This window comes from Globicephala melas, chromosome 21, assembly GCF_963455315.2.
Source record: "Globicephala melas chromosome 21, mGloMel1.2, whole genome shotgun sequence".
Lineage (NCBI taxonomy): Eukaryota > Metazoa > Chordata > Mammalia > Artiodactyla > Delphinidae > Globicephala > Globicephala melas.
In genome coordinates, this window is record NC_083334.1 from 12,504,188 (window position 1) to 12,524,856 (window position 20,669).

Here is a 20,669-nt window from a genome sequence, read left to right on the forward strand (position 1 = left end):
AACCTATGAAAATAGTCATGCTGTTGTTTCCATGAAAATTCAAGTAATGAGGTACTAACTCAAGGCTCTCGACACTGAGATTTAGGAATAAACCTTTACCTGGATGTTTTCAGTTAGAGATAAAGGGTAACAAGGTCGATTTGGATGGTGGAGAGATTATGCCCAAGGCCCCCTTCACTATACTTGGTAACACCTCCAGAGTTCTTTGGTGAAAAACTTGAACCATAAATTCAAGAATTCATAAAAACTTCTGAAAAGAGAGGACAGTAGGCACCCCTCCTTATCAAATAAGACTGAGAGGGAATTGAATAAAGTTAACTGGGTAATTGGAGACTTTACACAATTATGTGGAAAATAACCTTCTGGGCCAGGAGCTTCAAATGCAGAACAAACAGCACATCACTCCACTGACCCGCGCTTTGGCTACAGCACCAGAGCATGGGAGCGGGGTGGAGAGAGGGGAGGCAGGGCAGAGGATGTGGAGGAAGAGGATGTCTGGCAGCTAGGCTGGGTGTCTTGGGAGAGGTCATTCTGGGGCTCATTTGAAGGCACAGCTGACAGGTGATGAGCAGCAGACAAAAGCCATTGAATAGTAAACACACTTAGAAAGGTGGTCGAGAGGAAGACAGAAAACACCAACCTGATGGCTGGTTATCACCACCCTGATCATCACAGTATGATTAACTTGTACAGGGCATTCTGGTCTCCAAGGGCTGTCATACCCATTTTCTCAATAGATCTTTAAGAATGGGGATTTAAAATTGGTCAGTTCTTTTGAGTGACGCAACTGTTACGAACTGAATGTTTGGTATCTGCCCCGAATTCATATGTTGAAGCCCTAACCCCCTAACGTGGCTGGAATGAAATGTAGCCTCTGAGGAAGGAACTAAGGTCAAATGAGATCATAAACGTGAGGCCCTGATCCAGTAGGATTAGTGTCCTTATAAAAAGAGTCATCCGAGAGCTTGCTTTCTCTCTCTCTCCCGGTACAGACACACTGAGGAAAGGCCACATGAGGTCACAGTAGGAAGGTGGCCATGTACAAGCCAGGAAGAAAGCCCTCACCAGAAACCGAACTGGCTAGAAACTTCGTCTTGGACTTCTGGACGATGTCTGTTGTTTAAGCCACCCGGCCTGGTATTTTGTTATGGCAGCCCAAGCAGACTAAGACATTAGAGGCAGGTGAAGCCTTTCAGCTGGAGCTTCAGGACTCTACCGTACTTGCCACTGGAGGTGAGGAACTAGGTTCATAGACTTAAATCGAAACCTTATATTGGGGTACTTTGCAAGTCACTGCCAAGACATGTTTCAGTCTCCTTGGAAAGGGTGAAATGAGCACTGTGGTGGGTTTCAGTTAATGTCTCTGGTCCACCCGGTAGGGGGACCGGCTTATCTGGGTTTGTCAGGTTTCATCACTGTGAGTCCACCTCTGTCCCTGGCAAACCCAGACAGCTGGTCACCCTGCCACCCAGTAATCGGCCCTGGGTATCTTCATTTTAATAACCTAGTTTATGAATAATCTGGATTCATTTTAGTCTGAAATTACTAACTGACCTTAGAGTGGGTCTCTCTGCCTGTTCCCGTAGGGCGTTCTAATGACGGAGCGGGCTGTAGGCACAGCTCCACTGGGAACCATCAACATACCAAGGTCAGGTTTTTGTCAGGAAACCTGGAAGGCCACTGCTACCATCTAGTGATCCAGTAACACCATTGTTCTCATCGGCTGGTCACACTAACTCTGCAGAAAGCAAAATGCCCCAAAAGCTGGGACTTGGGACCAGAGAAAATTCTGGTAGGAAAATTGGAAAGCTGCCAGGCTTGTGGCCGAGTTGGGGAATTCCTGAAGAGGCGTTCCTGGGAGAAACTTGAGTTGCATCAGGGCCCCTAAGGGCCTGGCTCTGATGCTCAGAACAGGAAGGATGCTCCTGGAGAGGGGAGCAGGAAAGGGTGGGCTGACCCCATTTCTAGTGGAGTCGCCTTGGGGACTGTCAGCTGCTGCTGTGACTCCTACTAGCGTCGATCTCCAGAACAGGCCAAATGGACCCCTTCCATTTCCTTGAAATGGTAGGATTTATTTATGTCTATATCCTCTCTGTAGACGTGTATGATGTGGGTTTCCAACACTGTGTTTCTTCAGCTGCACTTTCATCATTTATTCTGCCAGGCTCGGCCTATCCTTGACATACCAAGCCATTAACTTGAAATCAGAAAATGTCTGCGAGGCCCCTACATTCTTTCCCCTGATTATCAGGCCCTACGCTAGCTGGAAATAAAGTCACCAGGCTGGAAGAGGAAAAAGAGTTGGTCTAAACGGTCATGGAAAAGTCTAAACAGAAGATTTTCTTTCTCTCTCCACTTGGAATGATTTATTTTCATGGTTTTATGAGACTTTAATGAGGAAACCTTATCGCTATGCCTGGTAATTATCAACCAAATTTCCATTTCCCGTCAGAAAATCCACAATAAGTAAAACAAAAATGGTGGAATCGGGAGACTCTTTGACCTCTGCGACCTGTATGGCTGAGGAAAAACTCACTGCCACACGGAGGAGGTGACAACGAAACACGTGTGTGACTTCCCTTGTGCACCGCTGCCGCATCCGGCTTGACGTGTAACTCAGTCAGTGTAGTGTAACTCAGCACAAGCAGACGCAGTTGCCCTGATCCCTCTGAATGCTATCCCACGACATAGCTGATTAGGACAAAGGAGAGTACCATTTCCCTCTTTATGGTTTAATGTAATTTCTAGTCTGGTAAACAGTTCCTTCTGCTGGATGAATGAGGTCACACCTGAAGCAAAGGCCTGACACGATGCTATGGACTTTGCATTTTGAAAAGCTGAGTTTTTTGTTTTGGGGGGTTTCTTTGGCCACAGATCGCAGCTCTTGCCTGTACATGAAGAAGCTACCATTTGGGTCACTCAGTGAAATTGCCATGATTCAAGCCATAAGGATAGATGCTCCCCAGGGTCTTGGGATTCAAGCAGAGAGCTTGTCAAACCTCCCAAACCTCTAGGATGGAAGAGGAGCTCAAATGAGCTCACCAGGAAGATGGAGGCCAGTGAGAGTGTTAGAATCTTCTTAGAATTGTCAGGTGCCATCGCTCCCAGAGCAGCCAGGAAGTCAGAACACGTCAAATCTTTATCTTCACTTCCAGTTTACTTAACAAGGTGAGAATCTCTTTTTCTCTAGGTGTAAAATCTGTCATGCTCCCAAATAACCTATGGATTCCTTTCTGCTTGTTCTGTCATTTGAAAAGAATTATGCTCATACTTTATTGTATATTTATTAGCATCTGGGCCAGTGATAAGAGAACCTGAATAAGAGTGTAATGACTTACTTTAAATTAAAGAAATACTCTTCAAAAAAGTATTTTCAAGTCACTGCAGATAGGACTGGATAGGCTTGTTTCAGGTTCAACACAGTGAACTCCAGGAGAAAGTGGGATGGCTCTCATTTGCCCTTGTCCCCCCTAGAGCTGCGTTCCAACTCCCTCACCCCATCTCTGCATCCCTCTCATTCTTCCCTTCCCCACAGGGGCAGATAGGAGCAGAACACCAGAAGGTAGAACCACTCTAGAGCACGTGAGTGGTCACCAGCTTTAGACATCGCCGCTATTTTTATTATCTTTTCAGCGGTTAATTAATTTATACCCTTTGACTCTATATTGGAGGGGTACTCATGTCTGGCAGGCTTTTTGGACTAATGAATGAGCTGGGTCAGGCCTTTTTTTCCTCCTCTTTTCTCCCTTGAGGAGCCATTACAATTTAACCACCCTGTTAAGATCACAATGAAGAACGGGCTCTGACACACCGGCATTATCCAGAAGGGGCCTACACCAAGATCAAGCACTTCTATAAACTAAGACCCACATGGTATACTGATCTAGAACCATACTGTCCAACAGAAATACAGTGTGAGTCACAGAAGAAAATTAAAATTTTCTGGTAACCTTATTTACAAAAGAAAAACAAGTGAAATTCATTTTAATATATTTTAGCTCACAAAGTATTTCCAAAACATTACTATTTCCACATTTATTGGATAAATTAGCCTTTATCCAATGTAAAAATGCTAATTAAATCTTCTCTACTTTTTTGCATTCAATCTGTGAAATCTGGTGTGTCTTTTATACTTATATTAAATCTCAGTTCGGACGAGCCACATTTTAAGTTCTCAGTAGCCACATGTGGCTAGTGGCTACCCGATTACGCAGCACGAATACACAATATTTATCTGCTCCGACTAACTACACAACCTCAGTCACTTACCACTTGCTGTTCTGGGTACACAAGTGACTTAGTAGTGGTGTGGAGTCTGCCCCAGAACATTCTGCTTCCCCTGTTCTCTCCACTATCCATTCTGAAGCAGAATTTAGAACAAGGGTTAGAATTCAGATCGGCCCAGCCCATCTCTGCCTTCAGAGAATTATGCGTTAGTTCACCCGCAGGTGTAAAATTTAGACCCCTGAGTCTCAAAGTTGGGGCTGCAGAAGAATCAGCTTAGTTAAATTCAGATGACTGGGCAGAACCCCAAGCCAATCGATGATGGTTTCTGGAGGTAAGGCCTGGAAATCACCGCTCATCAAAATCACCAGGTGATTTTAATTCTCCCTGAAGTTTGAGAACCATAGACCCTCACACAACATATGACAGGGTTTCTCTAGGAACTTCTGGTTGCTACTCATCCAGGCCTTTGTTTGGCTTCACGCAGCAACTCACATCACACACGTCCCAGGCCCACGGAGCCTGCTGGGAAGGCTGTCGGTCAATTTCCACCCTGCAGGTTATCATCGCCCAGCTCTAAGCCAGTTGCATCCAGAGACCTATATAACACCCCCGACAACTGAGATACATCTCTGGGATGTATTTTTAAGACTCCAACTCTCCTTTTTGAACTTCTACCCTCTATTTTTGTGTGTGCCAACATAGTTGGGCATGTGCAGCACATTATGCTTATACAACCACCATCCCCAGGGGCTTTCAGAATATTTATAAACATCTTGTCATTAATCTTCATGGCACCCTTGTAAAGTAAATAACTAGTGAGATTTTCTTTATCTGGCAGGAGGGAAATTGAGGCGTTCGAGAGTTGATGTGTGAAGAAAATTGGGGTCTACGGTCTAAACGGTTTGTTAAATCACTTCTCTTTTTGGTGGCCACTGTGTGCCTTCCCTTACCTGACCACTGAGCTCTGCCGTGGTCACGGAAACCCATTTGGAAACACTTCCGATAGAAACATTTTCCTGGACGTGTGCCAACTTCCTGCCTCGGGTGAAAAGAGAGGACCCTTCTATGTCCATGTTGGGAGACTTCAGGTGGGAGGTATGTTCTTCCGTTTTGTATTTATTTGGAAAGGAATGATCTTTCCAAATAAATCCCAATTCCCAGGAACCAAGGGGTAAGCATTTGAAATGAAGGGTGGTATCTTGCCGTGCTTACGCCCTCTTGCTCCCCAGCAGAGCTGGCGGAATATGATTAATTCAGGGCTCCCTGGGAGCCCCGAGTCCCCCATAGGGACCTCTGGGTGCACATTTCCGCATGTGGCCCCCAGGCCATTTCTGTCTGTAGACTTGAGGAATCTTTCTGTCAAGAGAGACAGATGTGTGTGTATAACTACCTCAGAGAAGGTGTCCTTTAAAAAAGATTTTTAAATTGCTCTCTTTTGGCTGCCTGATAATCCTCTTTCAAAACATATACCTTAATAAATTTATTTTTTTATGTGTTTTCATAGCATAATTTTGTTCTCTGTCTTTTTATTTTAAAGCTCTATTTTTTTCAATTACAAATTCATTATAGAAAATTTGTAATATATAGAAAATATAAAGAAGAAAATCAAAATCACCTACAATCCTACCACCCCCAGAAATAAGAAATACCTGTTACTAGTTTGGTGTAATTTTTTAAGGTTTTTTTCCCTGGCTTTTGGTTTTTTTTTGGGGGGGGTACATATTTGAGAGGACATGTGGGAAGTGGTATTTAAAAAATCACAACATGGGGCTTCCCTGGTGGCGCAGTGGTTGAGAGTCCCCCTGCCGATGCAGGGGACACAGGTTCGTGCCCCGGTCCGGGAGGATCCCACGTGCCGCGGAGCGGCGGGGCCAGTGCGCCATGGCCGCTGAGCCTGCGTGTCCGGAGCCTGTGCTCCGCAACGGGAGAGGCCACAACGTGAGAGGCCCGCGTATCGCAAAAAAAAAAAAAAAAAAAAAAAAATCACAACATGGATACTAGGAATACTACTGGATATATAATTGTTTCTAAGTCTTTTTAGCAGTTAGAGCTAGAAAATATATATTTAAAGATAAAATCTCTAAGAGTTTTTATTGACATTTCTTTTTTTTTACTTTCCACATCACTTTTTGAAAATTATAATTTTTTAAATTAAAGTATAGTTGGTGTACAGTATTATATGTTACAGGTGTACAATATAGTGATTCATAATTTTTAAAGGTTATACTGCATTTATAGTCATTATAAAAATGGGATATATTCCCCATGTTGTACAATGATATTTCTAATTCAAGTTCAGGACATAGGAGTTTTTTTACCCTCTTCCAGTTTATATCTGCATCTCTTTTCTTCCACTCTGCAAATCCTGGTTCTCAATGACACAGGAATGATATAATTAGAATATCCCATATTAACTCTCATGCTTTACATTACTTACACAATAGTCTCAGGACAAGAGTACAGATATTCCCACCACCAGTAAGACTACTGACAAGAGTTAATTTTTTTTTTTTGCAAAGTCTCTCCCCATTTATCTTCCCTCCACTTAAAAAGTTATACCATATCTACATTGCCAAAGCACATAGACACTGCACAGTGCCCTCTCTCCCTTGTTCTGTAATAACTGTTTATTTCATGTTCATCACTAGGCCTTATGTCCATGTGTCCCTGGTCAGTTTGATTGTCTGAAGCTTGTGCTCTAATAGATTCATCAGAAAAGACTCGTGGGCACAGTATTTCCTAAATTCTTTCCTATTGATAACAATTTGAACCTTTCATACTTGAAAGTCAGTTTTGCTGGATATAAAAATCCTTGACTTGCATTTTCTTTTCATTAGTATCTCAAATATGTTAGTCCATTTTCTTCTGTCCTATTGTGTTGAAAAAGGCATTTTTATTATAAATCACTTCCTCTTTTTGCTTAGATGCCCAAAGGATTTTTTCTTGGTCTTAAAATCCAGTAATTTGTGGGTTTGATATTAGTGGTTCTGGTTGACAGTCTCAGATATGTGAAGTATTCTTTCAGTATATAGTGTTAACTTTTTTCTTTTTAATTTCAAAAAAGTTTCCTTGCATTACAGTTTTAATATTTATTCTATTCCTTTGCTTTGGTTTTCTTCTTCTTGGATTCGTGTTACTGTATATTCAGTGTTCTTTACTTGTCTTCAGTATTTGTCACTTTCTCTTGAGTCTTTTTTTTTAATCTCTTAATTTTGATTTTTTAACCCTCTCTTTTACCTTATATTCCTCCTAAGGCATTATCTGTTGTGATTATTAACTCTCTGGTCCATCTAGCTTAGATTTTATTTCTGAAATTATTTTTATATCTTATTCGTTCTTGAGTTCAACCCTTTCTGCCTTCTTATAATTTGATTTATGTTGTTCTTTCATATTGTTTTCTTAATGTATTTTGGCTCATCTTGAAATAGTAAGTCATGGTTTCAGTCCGCTTTGTGATCAGGTCTTTCTGGCACGATTTCACTGACTGTTGGACTACTATTCTGCTCCTTATTATCATTTAAAAATAGTATCTTAATATGGAATTTGACTTGAATACTTTTTACATTTTTATTTGAAATTAATTTTTCTAAACTTTAGAAGGAGATGTGGTGCAGGATAGTCTTTCTGATCTTATACGGTATCTTCTTCTGTTGTTTTCATGTAGTATTCAAAAATATGACATTTCTGGCTAGAAATTCCTGGCTCTCTTTTTTTCTGCCATGCTTATCTGGACCTTCTCTTTCTTTCGTCTCTATTGTCCCTATCTTGCTGGATTTTGATTTAACTTTCGGCAGAGTCTCCTCAGTTTAGGGTCTTGTCCCAGCATTGCGACCTGACTGGTCAGTTTCAAGGGCTTCTAGTGGACAGACTGCCCCCATCCCCTCCAGATGCCACTGTGGGAGTGGAGGGGTCCTTCTGAACACCACCTGGTTCTGGAATATGGTGGAAATTCAGCTCCTGCCTGTCCTGCTGACACCACACTGAGGCCAGACTTTCCTGAGTAGCAGAAGGGCAGGGGTGGAAACACAGCTCTTCCAGGAAGGGGATTTCATAAACACCACTTTCCTCCCTTTGAAGGCTTTTCTCCACTTCCTCCTGTCATCCACTCCTCACTTCTCAGTAGCAAAGGCAGATCAGACTCAGAAGGCATGGGAGGGAGGGAGCCGGTGACTGGGACTCTTCCTCCTTCTCCACATGCTACGTTTTTAGCATCCAAGGCTCTGAACCCCCTTCTTCTGTCTCTTCCAAGCTGTAGGGAGATGACAGTACAGGCTTGTGTTAGCATCTTGTTGAAAAGTCGAATTAAGCATGATGAAGACAGGGCTCATTTATCTTTTCTTCCTTTCTTCTCATCTGCTACACTTCCTCGTGTTCATGGCTAAAGAGGGAGCCCGCTGAAATGTTGAAAAAGAAACCCCTGCCCTCTGGATCCCGTGTCACACATTAGTCATCTGTCAAATCCTTCTACTTTCTACAAAATGTTTCCTAGCTCTGGCTTTTCCAACCCATTGTTACTGTGAGAAGCTCTGTCCAGATTTAGGTGAACTGACCAGAGTGTCCTAACCTCTTCCTCTCCTTCCTTCCTTCCTTCCTTCCTTCCTTCCTTCCTTCCTTCCATAATTCATTCATTTCATCAGGCAATTATCAACTATTTTGTGGCAGACTTTGTTGGTGCTGCAGATTTGGTTTGGAGACTCCAAAAAAGAAGATTCAATCCTGGCATTCTGCTTAACTTACAGCCTAGTTGGAGAACACTTGACAACAAATTATTACAAGGCAATGTGACTTGCTTTGCGATAAACGAAACAAGAAAAGAATGTGAAAGCACAAAAGCCTTACAGAGAGTCTAGGCTCTGAAGGATAAATGAAAGTTTGCTAGATGGAGAGTGGGAAGGTCCATCCCAGACATGGGGCCAACGTAAGAGAGTTGACACTGGCACATTCAGGGGCCAAGCTGAGAAATTTGAGATGAAGCATTGAGAGACGTAGGGGGAAGTCAAACTGTAGAAAAGGATGGGAAGCAGAATTTGGAATTTAATTACACAGGAAAGAGAGACAAGGGTGGTTTTTTAACCAGGTGAGTAATGTGATCAGCCTTGCTTTTGCTGCCACATAATCCCACAGGCCAGGCAAAGAGCCGACAGGCATGGAGACATCAAATGGCCAAGAGCAAGATCCCAGAGGAGGCAGTGGGTGAGGCTCCCGACACCAGCTCCTCTGCTCTAGAGCTGACGCCTTCTTTCAGTAACAGGTGTTACTCCTGTTTTCTCTGAAATTCTCTCCATGCATTGCCCATAGCAACTGGAACATGGTGTCCTACAGAAATGAGAATTCAACTGTGTTGGAAAATGGAAGAAATGACATAGGGAACTATATTCAATATCCTGTAATAAACCACAATGGAAAAGAATACGAAGAGGAATACATATGAATATGACTCACTTTGCTGTACACCAGAAACTAACACAAAATTGTAAATCAACTATACTTCAATAAAAAATAATTTTTTTAAAAAAAATGGAAGGAAGGAAATGACTCTATTGTGAGTTCTGTGAGGACAGTCATGGTCTTTTTTCCTCTATGCATCCCCAAAACATAGCCCAGTACCTGCTGTGAAGGAGGAACTCAAGAAATCTTTGATGAACTAGACTGACTCCTCCGAAAGCAATCGGAAGGGTGTGTTAGTTTCCTGTAACAAATTACCAGAAACTGGGTGGTTTAGAACAACAGAGATGTATTCTCTCACGGTTCTGGAAGCGAGAAGTCTGAAATCAAGGTGTCAGCAGTGCCATGCTCCCTCTAAAGGCTCGAGGGGAGGATCCTTACTTGCCTCTTCCAGCTACTAGTATTTTGATGGGTGGCGTTGCATGCAGCTGGTGTAGAGTGTACAGCCGGGAGGCCTAATCTGGTCCAGAGGAGTGTAAGGAAACATTTAGCCCGAGTCCTAAGGCAAGGGGACACTTACTAGATGAGGATGGGGGTACTAATCAAGGAGGAGAAAGTGATGTGAGGGAAGTGCCCTAAGGCAAGAAGAGCTTACACAGTGAAAGGGAGAGTGATACGAGATCAGGTAGAGAGAAGGGTGCACATGGTGCCGGTCCCGATTAAGCTACAGGTGTGACATTAAGACGGGGGGAGTCAATGTCGGGGTTTGGGCAGGGACGTGACCTGGTCTGAGTTGCATTTGAGAGAGACCCTCAAATGGAGGAGAGGAGAACGAGCTGGAGCCAGCCCTAGGATCTCAAGGAGACCTGTCAGGAAGCCAACGCACAGTGATACGTAGAGCTCCTGGCTGGGATGCTGGTGAGAAGGGGCACGTGGGCTGTTACAGGTTTCCGTGGTGAAGCCATGAGGATGCTCTGGGAGAGACTGAGTACGTTTGAGTGGTAACATTGGCCATAGACTGGACTCAGGCCACCACAGGGATCATGGTTACTGCATTTTCATGAAATATTCCAAATAGGCAAATCTGTAGAGAGAGAGTGCAGCTTAGAGGTTGCCTGGGAGCAGGGTGGGGGGAAAGGGGGAGTGAGTGCTAACATGTGCGTGGATCTGGAGTCTCTTTTTGGGGTGATAAAAATGTTCTAAAGTTGATTATGGTGATGGTTGCACAATTCTGTGACTATACTGATGCCGTTAAATTGATACTGTAAAGGGAAGGATTGCATGTGAACTGAATCTCGATAAAACTGTTTTATTTTTAAAAAGTAAATATGCTTAGTATATTTAAAATCTAATCTCCTTCCTTCCTTCCTTCCATCCATCTGTCAAGTTTATAAGCTTGAGATGGAATATGCTTAGTCCATGAAATGAAGCATAATTATATTGTCAGTTGGGTGATAAGAAAAAATAACAACCCAAAACGGAAAGGTTTGTTTAATTGGAGGAACTGCAGACAAAGAGAGAGAATATCTGCTGTGTAAGCAAGTCTCCTCAGTGATATTCATTCTTTTTCTCATTCAACACATATTTATGGGACATTCATGAAACATTTGAGGCACCGCACTAGGTGCTATTTTATGATTTCAAAGCAACACATAAGTATAACTTCCATAGCAGAGACCTGAGACCAAGTTTCCCACGTTTTATAACCAGGCTGTCAAGGCTACCGTCTCCCGTCCTCCTAGTAAGTAGTTTTCAAGAGCTGACTTTGGTCTATCACAGATTGCTAACAAAGATTAAACACACTATCACATTTGGAAATCTCTCGATATTTACAGAAACGTAAAACACTTTCACAGAAAACTCATAAAAGAGCTGTGTGTCTTGAACAGTGAGTTTGTCTGGTAGCACCGTTGGGGATCTTACACTCACAGGGACTTGGGTGTGGAGAAGCCTCTCCGTCACTGGGGCTTACAGACCCGCTTTGGCTTAAGAAGGGTGGAAATCTGACCCAGCTGGGACCAGCAGCCAATGCCAGCCTGATGGCTCCTGAAAATAACTGGCAGATTACGAAGTTGCTGTCAGGAGGCTCAGGTCTACCAAGGTCAAATCAGAACCCGTCTCTCCTGAGAGCAAACCCAGACCTTAGAGTCACGTGACTTAGAAGTGTCGTGTCCACGCCAGATCCTCTGAACCTGCGTCTCTGGAAGAGGGCCAGATGACGCTTGCAGTCCCAGCAAGTTTGCAAACTGCTGTCTGTGGCTGAACTCAGACCTGCTGTGGATTTCCAAGAGCCCTTTAAAAGTAAAGAGAGTTGGGACTTGAGCCCAAGTCTGGGCTCTTGACGGCTAGAAAGAATTCCCTGGGCCTGCTCTTATTCATGTTTAAGTCTTCAGAAGTTAAGTGAATTGGGTTCTGGCCATTAGGCCTGTGGGCAGGGAAAGTAGCCATTCATCTTATCCTTCATTTAAAGATCATTCCTTTCATCTGTCTTCAGCATTTGCAGGTCAGTCCAATTACCTTCCTCCTGGAATTAGCGATGAAGTGGGAAAATAATCCAGGAGACAAGGTGCGTGTATCGTCCTAGCGGGTATTGTTCCGATGGGACAAAATGCGTTTAGAGGAAGTAGAACTTTCCTTGGGAAAATAACATACCTTTAAAAAAACATCAAAAGAAAAAATTCTAGCCATATAATTAAGCCACTAAAATATATGCATTGCTTTAGGTAAAAAGGTTTTTTCTCCATTCAGTGTCTGAATTTTCTTTATTATTTACCAATAGTCATGATTCCAAAAGTACCTTATTCTCATTTATCTATTCAAGATTACTTATTGAGCAACTATACTTTGTCAGACGAATATCTGAAATTTTATTATGGAACTTGAAGATGTGAAGGACGAGGGAGGGGAAAAATTGGTAGAACAGGGCAGGAAGGACAAACCCGAGGCTGTGTGTCTGTTTATACCCCTGTGGGATCACTGGGTTTCTTTTAGGTCTCCTTCCTTCACAAGGGAGCACAGTGGGCTGCACTGGACTCATTAGAACCCAGTCCTTTAAGGAGAAAGAAACCTGTGAACAATAGATGCCTATTGCAACAACCAGCGCCAATGTTCCGAAAGCACTAATTGGCTTCCGGCCAGGGCACAAAGGCTGATTTCCCTCCCAGGTGATTCGATGGTCTGCTGGCACTTTAAAACCCATTACATAAATCCTTAGAAATCTTCTGTGAAGGTAAATTTGATATTTTTAAGCAGTGATCCTTTGCTCTCGTGATTCAAGGCCCAGGAACGGTTCCCAACCTTGTTGAATCAGGGGGAGCATACATTTTCATTTTTCAAGGTAAACAACACATGAGGGCTTCATCGTCCTGACGAGACCTGATCTTTTGCCCTTTCCTGACAAAAAGCCTCATTTGCAGATGTGCCTCGTTTAGTGCAAACTCATTTTTAATGCGATGATATATGTATATGACTCTGATCATATAGAAATGCAGTTATCCCTTGTTTTGCAACAAGAGCTCCTACAGCAAACTTAGAAGACTAAACTAAAAACATTTCATCTCAGGCTCAGTGCCTCTTCTTCGGGGTTTCTTAAGGTCTCTGAGGTGGCGCTTTGACCAGACTGTTTCCTAATCCAGTGGCTAAGTGGTTAGTGACTGGGATTTGACTCCATCATGTGGCCGCCATTCCCTGTGCCCCACCATTTTCCTTGGAATTCTGGGTCACTCAGGGGTCCACTTTGCTGTGGTTGTTGAATAAGCAGTGCTCCAGGACACTGGTGCATCAAACTTACGCTTAATTGCATCACCATTTCAAGCAATGACGTGAGATTTCTTTAAGTATGTCCACACCATCATCAGCCAGACACCCCTTTCCCCGCCCGTGATGATGTCAGGGGTCGCTAGTGTCTACACTCTGTACGGGTTTCCAAAGAGAGGCAGCCTCTGAGTGAGCCTTCCCACAGGCAATCCAGCGCCTGCCGTGTGCATGTTCACACCACGATACGCTACAAGGAGGCTCACAGAAGCCCGTATCTATTGGAAACTCTTCTGCTCCTTCAGGCAGGGAGAAACTTTCGTGCACTCGGACTTCGGGAAGGAACGCATGTCTTTCAATTTGTTCCATGAATTCTGCAGTTCCCATTGATTTTTATTGCTGGGTGAGCCAAGCTCAGATATGCCCTTTCTGGGACTTTGTATAAGGTGAAGAAACCCCACGAGCTGAGTTAGAAATAGCAGCTACTGCTTCACATGGGCCTCCTTTGTCCCAGACGGAAGGAGCAGTATGGGATGGTGGCCGTAGACCCTGAGGGTGGCTCCCGGGTTTAGGCAGGGCACAGACAAGGGCCTGCTTTGTGCAGAGCAGGCCAGAGAGGGGCCGGGATTCTATGGAATACCCGCCCAAGGTCTGGTCGCTACACGGGGAGGCCCTGCTTAGTTCATCTGAGTACCTGGAACGCAAGGAGAAAATAACCTATAGTTGAACAAATGAAAAGCTAGGAGTTTCCTTACCTCCAGAAAAAGCAAAGTGGTTTTGTTTTTGTTTTTTTAAGAAATAGGGACTTTTATGTATAGAACCATCCAAGACTAATACATTTACAATTGTATGGCCTTGACTGAACTGACGAAGCTATTAGTGAAACAGGAGACGGCCAGGCCTCCCCCGTGGGGCACGGCACACACCGCGCTAGCAGTTCAGGACAGCAGCGCCAGCAGCGCCAAGGCCAACGTGCAGGCGCCCGGCCGCGCAGCCAGGGCCGAGCTGGCCGGGTCCTTCAGCATGCATGTCACCCGGGACCAGGACCCGTTGTTGGGCAGGGGGGCGACGCCTGCCACGTTGCACATGACGTTGTAGACATCCACGGATCTGATGGGAGCGGCTCTGAAGTTGGATTTGAAATCTGAAAGGGAAAGGCAAGCAAACGAGTTGTCACGGTCACTCCTGGGCAGGGCAGAGACAGGCATGGAGTCACGATGTGGAGGAGTTGCATTCAGCATCCAGGCAGCTTGGGACTGGAAAATCCGCCTCGTCCGCGGGGCCTGGCCAGGGGATTGTGGACCTGGAAGGAGATCTGGAAGGTTCTAGCTTATGGTAGGAGGTTGCTTTCTATGGCTCGTGGAGATGTTTCTTTGAAAGACAGATCAGACAGCAAACTCTCTCTGTGCATAACTGTGCTTCCCTTGTGACAACAGAGCTTTCCTTGGGGACCCAAGGGCCATCTGAAGCTGCTCGTTTCTGCAAGCCCTGCGGAGCTGCTGTGGTCACAGAAGTTTGACTGTCCTGCCGGGCTCCCCAAACCCACTCCAGCTGCATGCTCGTCTTCCAGGCCACCTATCTGGCAGGGACTGGTTAGCCTGGGTGCTCCCCAGTTCAAGAATATGTCCCATTTTCCTGCCACATGGAGGTCCCAGGACTGGATGGAACCTGAAATTATACAGTTTCCTCAGTGTGCCTAATTCACAAGCAATAGCAACGGTCTCCTAAATATGTCTGGAAGATCAGCTGCACATTCCTTGGGAGCCTTTCACTGGCAGATAAAGTAACTTAGCTGTGGGGAAAATAACGAAACTGGTAGTGGAGTTAGAGACCTGAGTGGAGGCTCAAGGGAGCTCATGAGGGAGAGGGCTGTGCCTCTACCCAAGGCTGTGCCAGACTCCACGGGGACACGGGCCCCCGAGGGCCTGGCTGGCTATTCACAGCATAGCAAGTAAGGGTGCTGAAGGAGGGACTTCAGTCCAAAGTGGACCCCCTCTTTCTCCACAGGAGGCAGAAAAGATGCTGAATGAAAAGTGTTTGTTTAAAGAGTATGAGACTTCAGTAATATTCATAAGCTCCCAACCAGAGCTTCCAACAAAGTACCCAAAACCTAAGAAGCTGAATTCAGGAAGGAGTTTTATCCATCAATAAAGACCCATGCGTGTGATTTTAGTCCCTCTAAAAAAAATTTTTTTAAAACAGGTAGTTTGGGGGCTGTAAAGCCAAGTTTTCTATCCTAGAAAATAATCTTTATAATTGCTCTGCTAAAATGATCACATATACTTGATTTAAAGAGCAAACAAACAGCAACATAGCCCAGAAGTGTCCACACCAAATTCTACTCTTGTATTAACCCTGCAATTATAAATACAGAAGGAAGCTATACACTGAAAACTCTGCCACAGCGTATGTTAGACCCAGGGCAACTTCCCAAGTGACGGGTTTTGCTTATTTTGAAGAATTAAAGTTGAATTCAGTATAAAGAGGTTCACAGGCTCTATAACCAGCCTGTGGCCACTTACTAGCTGGGTAACCTCAGGGGACAGGCATGGAGATGGCGCCTAAATCCTAGTTCCAGCCACGCTGTATGTGCTCAATAAATGGGAGCTGTTTTTAGTAATAGAATAAACGCCCAGCAAGGGAAAGTATGGATTGAGAATATTCACCCTATAGATTATTTGAAGGGTTCACTTTACTTTTAGGGCAGGGAGGGTAAGAGTCAGCATCACCTCAGGGTAAACACTCACTTTAAAAAATCGAGAACTTCCTGGAAAGGAGAACGTAGAGGCTGCCCTGGATGCCAACCTTTCCAATATCAAGGAAAACACTACAGTTAGAGAGGGTGGTGGTAACGCTGCCCCAGAGGAGAATCAGCTACAGCTGAGAAATCAGTGGCAAGGCTGTCCCAGGGACGTGGGAGCGACTCCCCTCCCTCTGACTTGCCGTGGACCTGGATGTGAGATCATCCTGCCACGTCACCTGGTGGCCATGTCCTGTCACGTGGGAGGGTGGCAGACAATAGCATATCCAAGACAGCCGTCCCCAGCCTTTCAGACATCTCCTTCTTTAACATTTGGCAAGAAAATTGGAGATCAAGCTCTACTGACAAAAAATAAATGTTAGAAAAGATCATCTTTTTATGTTGAAAGTACAAAATCAAATCCGGTACATGTAAGCAGGAAGGAGAATTGGGGTTTCTTTCCCACTCCATCTGGTTCACGGCTTCCCGGTCTACAGGGCTGGGATTTTGCGCCCAGTGCAGAGATGATCCAGACTGGAATGAGAGCTTCTAGAAAATTCCTGAACAGCAAAACAATACCTGATCCAATTGGGAGAGGCCAGACAAGCCCTGCTAGCTCAAGATGGTGTGTGAACCTGGAATGGGAATCCAAGTTATTTCCATGGGTTTACATTTTTTGGATATTTAAACTGTTTCTCCTAAAGAGAGAAGGTTCTGGAGGCTCCCGCTGTGCCTGAACACCTTGGGCTGCTTTCCAAGTGAGGCTTGCTAGCTCGCTGGCAGCTCACTGAGTCACACTCCTGCTGTCTTATCTCGAATGTGTTCTCCACGGCAAGATTAGGTTGTTCAAATTAGAAACTGGGATTAAGCAGAGAGAGGCTATCTTCCAGAATTATTTCCCTTTCTCTTAGCTGGACCAGATGACTTCTAAAGCTGTATCGGGGCAGCCGCAGCGATGCTCAGCGTCCTTCCATGAGAGAGAAGTACCTACAATTAATCAGGAGGGATGTACCTTTATCTCAAAGTGCAGCTAGATAGCTATTAAAGGCCTCGCTCTTAAATTTTCTTCTGAGTAAACAGTCAGTGCGTAAAGCTGTTCAATCTTTCATGAGAATTAGAGCCAGAAACGTGATGGTTTGTGGGAGGCTCTCAAGGCTGTGTCTGCCTGGAAACATTTTTGCAATTAGCCCAGTCCAGTTTCATCAGGGGTCGTCTTTCTGTCTGTAAAAGACTCAGGCTTTTAGTTTTAAAGGAACGTATGAGGGAGGCCTTCGCTAATGGACAAAATCTCCCCGCTGAATTTAAGCTATTGCAGCTTTGGGTACTTTGTTTAAAGTTTTCGGTTTGACGCTAGACGTGCTTCTGCTTTAAAATCTGCCCGAGACTCTTACTCGTAAACACTCCAGCTGACAACTGTTTCGCATTCATGATCTGATCCCTCTCTTCTGGGGAAAGAGGAGGCGATGTCTTTGAATGAAAGCCCTGCTGGCTAATGTTCCCCCACATGAAGGCCATGGCCCTGGAACGTCTCTAACCTGATCTAGCAGCTGTCACCCTAACATCCTCGAGGCTCCATCCTGAATAAGTGAGGCTTTTGAGCTGCGCAGCTCTAGCCCGGGGCTTGGCTAACAGGGAGGGCCTGTTAACTGTTATCAGGTGATGGCGTCATGCTGGGGCGTCCTCTGAACTCTCTCTTAGGCCAGTGTCATGACCCCAGTTGTGCTCTATAAATGTTTGCTGCCACTGGTGCTGACACTTACTTAAGGACACGGGAACCTGGATGACACGTGGGCAATGATTTGGACCGACATGTTCCCTAAGCTCAGGCTCCCAGAGGCGCCCAAGGAGGGTGCAGAAGCTGACACCTTGCAGTTCTCAGCAGCTGTCCTGTGGTAGGTAGAGTGACCTGAGGCGGATGGAATGAAGGGGGCTGACACATTTCTCTGTCCTGTTACATCAAGGAGAAGGGCAGGGCTTCCAGGCGTGATCTCTAACCTATAATTTGAAAGGAAAGCATGGACTTTCATGGGCTGAAACATTTTGATCAACATGCAGAAAAAGGAACTTGGGGTAAGCTTACTGTGTTTAATAAGGAGTGTGGACAGCAGGAGGAAGGTTAGCAGCTCGTGAGCCAGTCCACTGATTGTTGATGGCTGTTGACTGATTTTTACTCTGTTTTTTTAAGGGGGTATTCAGGTGGTAGTATGATCTTTAGAGTGTTTGATAAACTTTTCTAAAATGTGGATTTACAGTGCTGTGTTTATTAAAGCAAATAACCAAAGAGGCTCTCTCCATCTCCCCTCTCTTCCTGCCCTGGGAATGTAGGTCAAGGAAGGCACAGTAAATTTGCTTTCATCCAAGACATCCCAAGTCATTCTGGCTTATTCTCAAAGTCAGCCACAGAATCACTTCCTCGCCTGCCCTTGAGCACATCCTAGCTTCTGGCGGGCCCTAAACCGAATGACCTGCACAGGGGTGGGGGCTCTTGCCAGGGAGGAACTGTGGAAGAGTCAGACCCTGTGAAGCGATCGCGTCAACTCCAGGACGCGCAGCTGTCAGCAACCTGGTGCCTGATAAGCTTTCCTGGACATCAGATGGCTGTGAGAGAACATTTTGATGAATTAAGTAAAAAAATGAATCATAAACATGTGGAACATTTTTTTCACTGCGCTCGAGATTTAAAACTTACAAGGAAAAGTATTTGGCCACGTTTGCCAAAACCAAGAAGCATTTGAAAGCCAGCCAGCTGAAGACACTTCATGGAGACCGGCTGGGTTTGCTCAGCTTTGCTCATAAAGAGGGTCCATAAAGAAATCACTCCAGCTCTACTAGTGCCATCAGCCCCTGCTGGCTGACGCTTCCTGAGGAAGGAATGACTAAGAGAATTCGGTCGTGTCTTCCTACCGGGTCCGAAGGCCAGGAAGATGCCCCGCATGTCCCTGAGCTCGTTGTCGTATCCGTGCCATCCGCGCTGCCAGCCTTGCCTCTTGTCAGTGCTGTTCATCCAGAATGGAAGCGTCTCTCGATTCTGCAATCAAGCACGACATTTACATCGCCCCGTGTCCAGACATCCGGACGAGTAAGCATCCGGTCCAAACTGCCACCCAGTGGACTTCCTGCTCAGCGGTCTCAGTCAGGGTCATCCAACCTCAGCTGGATCACTTCCTACTCCAGGGAGCTCAGACCTTTGGAGACCACCCATTAAATTGCCAAAGAGCTCTAGTTCTGAAGGTATCTTCTTATGTCGGGCTGGACTGAACCTCATAAGCAGTTTTACAGTCACTAAGTATAGCATGTCAGAGACAGAAGGGACGTGAAAGTCTACCTGTGGTATAATAAAAAATATAGTTGGCCTTTGCCCCGGGTTCCCTGGCCCAGAATGCCTAGACCCTTGGAATTTCCTGAGTGATGGGCGTGTTTTGTTATTTGAAATGAGCCCCTTGCTCTGATACCTGAGTTTATGCTAATGAGATGACTCGCTGGGGTAGGGAGCTACATAGCTCCAGGATCACCTGGTCACCTGAGGAACCAACCACAGGATGAGAGGGTTAGAACTTTCAGCCACATCCTCTGACCTCTAAGATTGAGCTCAGCTATGTGGCCATGATTTAATGACCCATGCCATCGCAATGAAACCCCAGATAAAACCCCAGGGACAGCGTAGTCCAGGGAGCTTCTGGATTAATGAACACATTGTCGTGATGGGAGGGTGATGCACCCAAAGAGGGCCTGGGTTCTCTGCACCACTCACCCACATACTTTGCCCTGTGCATCTCTTCCATTTGCCTGTCCCTGAGTAGCATCCTTTGTAATAAGATTGTAATCATAAGTATAGCACCTTTCTGAGTGTTGTGATTCATCCCAGTGAATTATCGAACCTGAAGGGGGGTTGTGAGAACCCTCAAATTTGTAGCCAAGTCGGACACAAGAGTGGGCGTCCTGAGGACCCAGGACGTGCGGTCAGAATTCACATGTACAGGCAGTCTTGTGGGACGGAACCCCTTGAAGTGTGTGTCTGCTCTAACTTGGGGTGATGTCAGAATTGAATCGAATGGTAGGACACCCAATTGCTATGGGAGAATTATTGCTGGAAAACACAGCGTCTAATTGAATCACTTTGTTTCTTTAGTACAGCATGGAAGCCCCGAGGCAGCCGGCTTCCCACAATCCCAGGGGCGCCCACTGCAGGAACCACCCGTCCTCCTTTCTTCCAGCTCCACCCCGGGGGGTGACTCGGAACATACTAGTCCCCTCCTCCCCATTTAGTCAACATTTGAAGATAGCACCCGTGTTCCTCTGCTCCAGGCCTTGGTATCTTCACTTTCTTCGACCATTCTTCACTGAGGATGGCTTCCAGAACTGTCACTGCCCTGTCACCCTTCTTTCCTGCAAAACTAAATTTTCTTAGACTGCAGCTGCTTACTCGAGAGACAACAAGCTTAAAGAAGGTTTTGCAAATCCTAAGGAGGCTGCAGCCAGTTGGACACAACCCGAGCCCTTCTTGGCGGACTAAGCCTTCATTTCCGATATTCTAATCATCTTGCTCAGCACAGGGTTTAATATG

At 45.2% G+C, this 20,669-nt stretch overlaps 1 protein-coding gene across 6 annotated transcripts in view; it reads right to left on the reverse strand.

Annotated features, from left to right (window-relative positions):
• Positions 1–6,400: 6,400 nt before the first annotated feature.
• The window catches only part of ENPP6 (ectonucleotide pyrophosphatase/phosphodiesterase 6), a 126,641-nt gene continuing 112,372 nt past the window's right edge, over positions 6,401–20,669 (reverse strand). For 4 of the 6 annotated variants that reach the window (XM_060291454.2, XM_060291456.2, XM_030830792.2 and 1 more), the window contains 2 exons: positions 19,010–19,133; positions 11,091–14,509 (listed from right to left, as the gene is read on the reverse strand). In XM_060291454.2, the coding sequence (XP_060147437.1) occupies positions 14,304–14,509; positions 19,010–19,133 (330 nt within the window). In that variant the 3' untranslated portion in view covers positions 11,091–14,303. Of the gene's footprint in view, positions 9,544–11,090; positions 14,510–19,009; positions 19,134–20,669 lie in introns of those variants that run through there. The other 2 variants (XR_009560537.1, XM_060291453.1) reach the window with 2 other exon arrangements.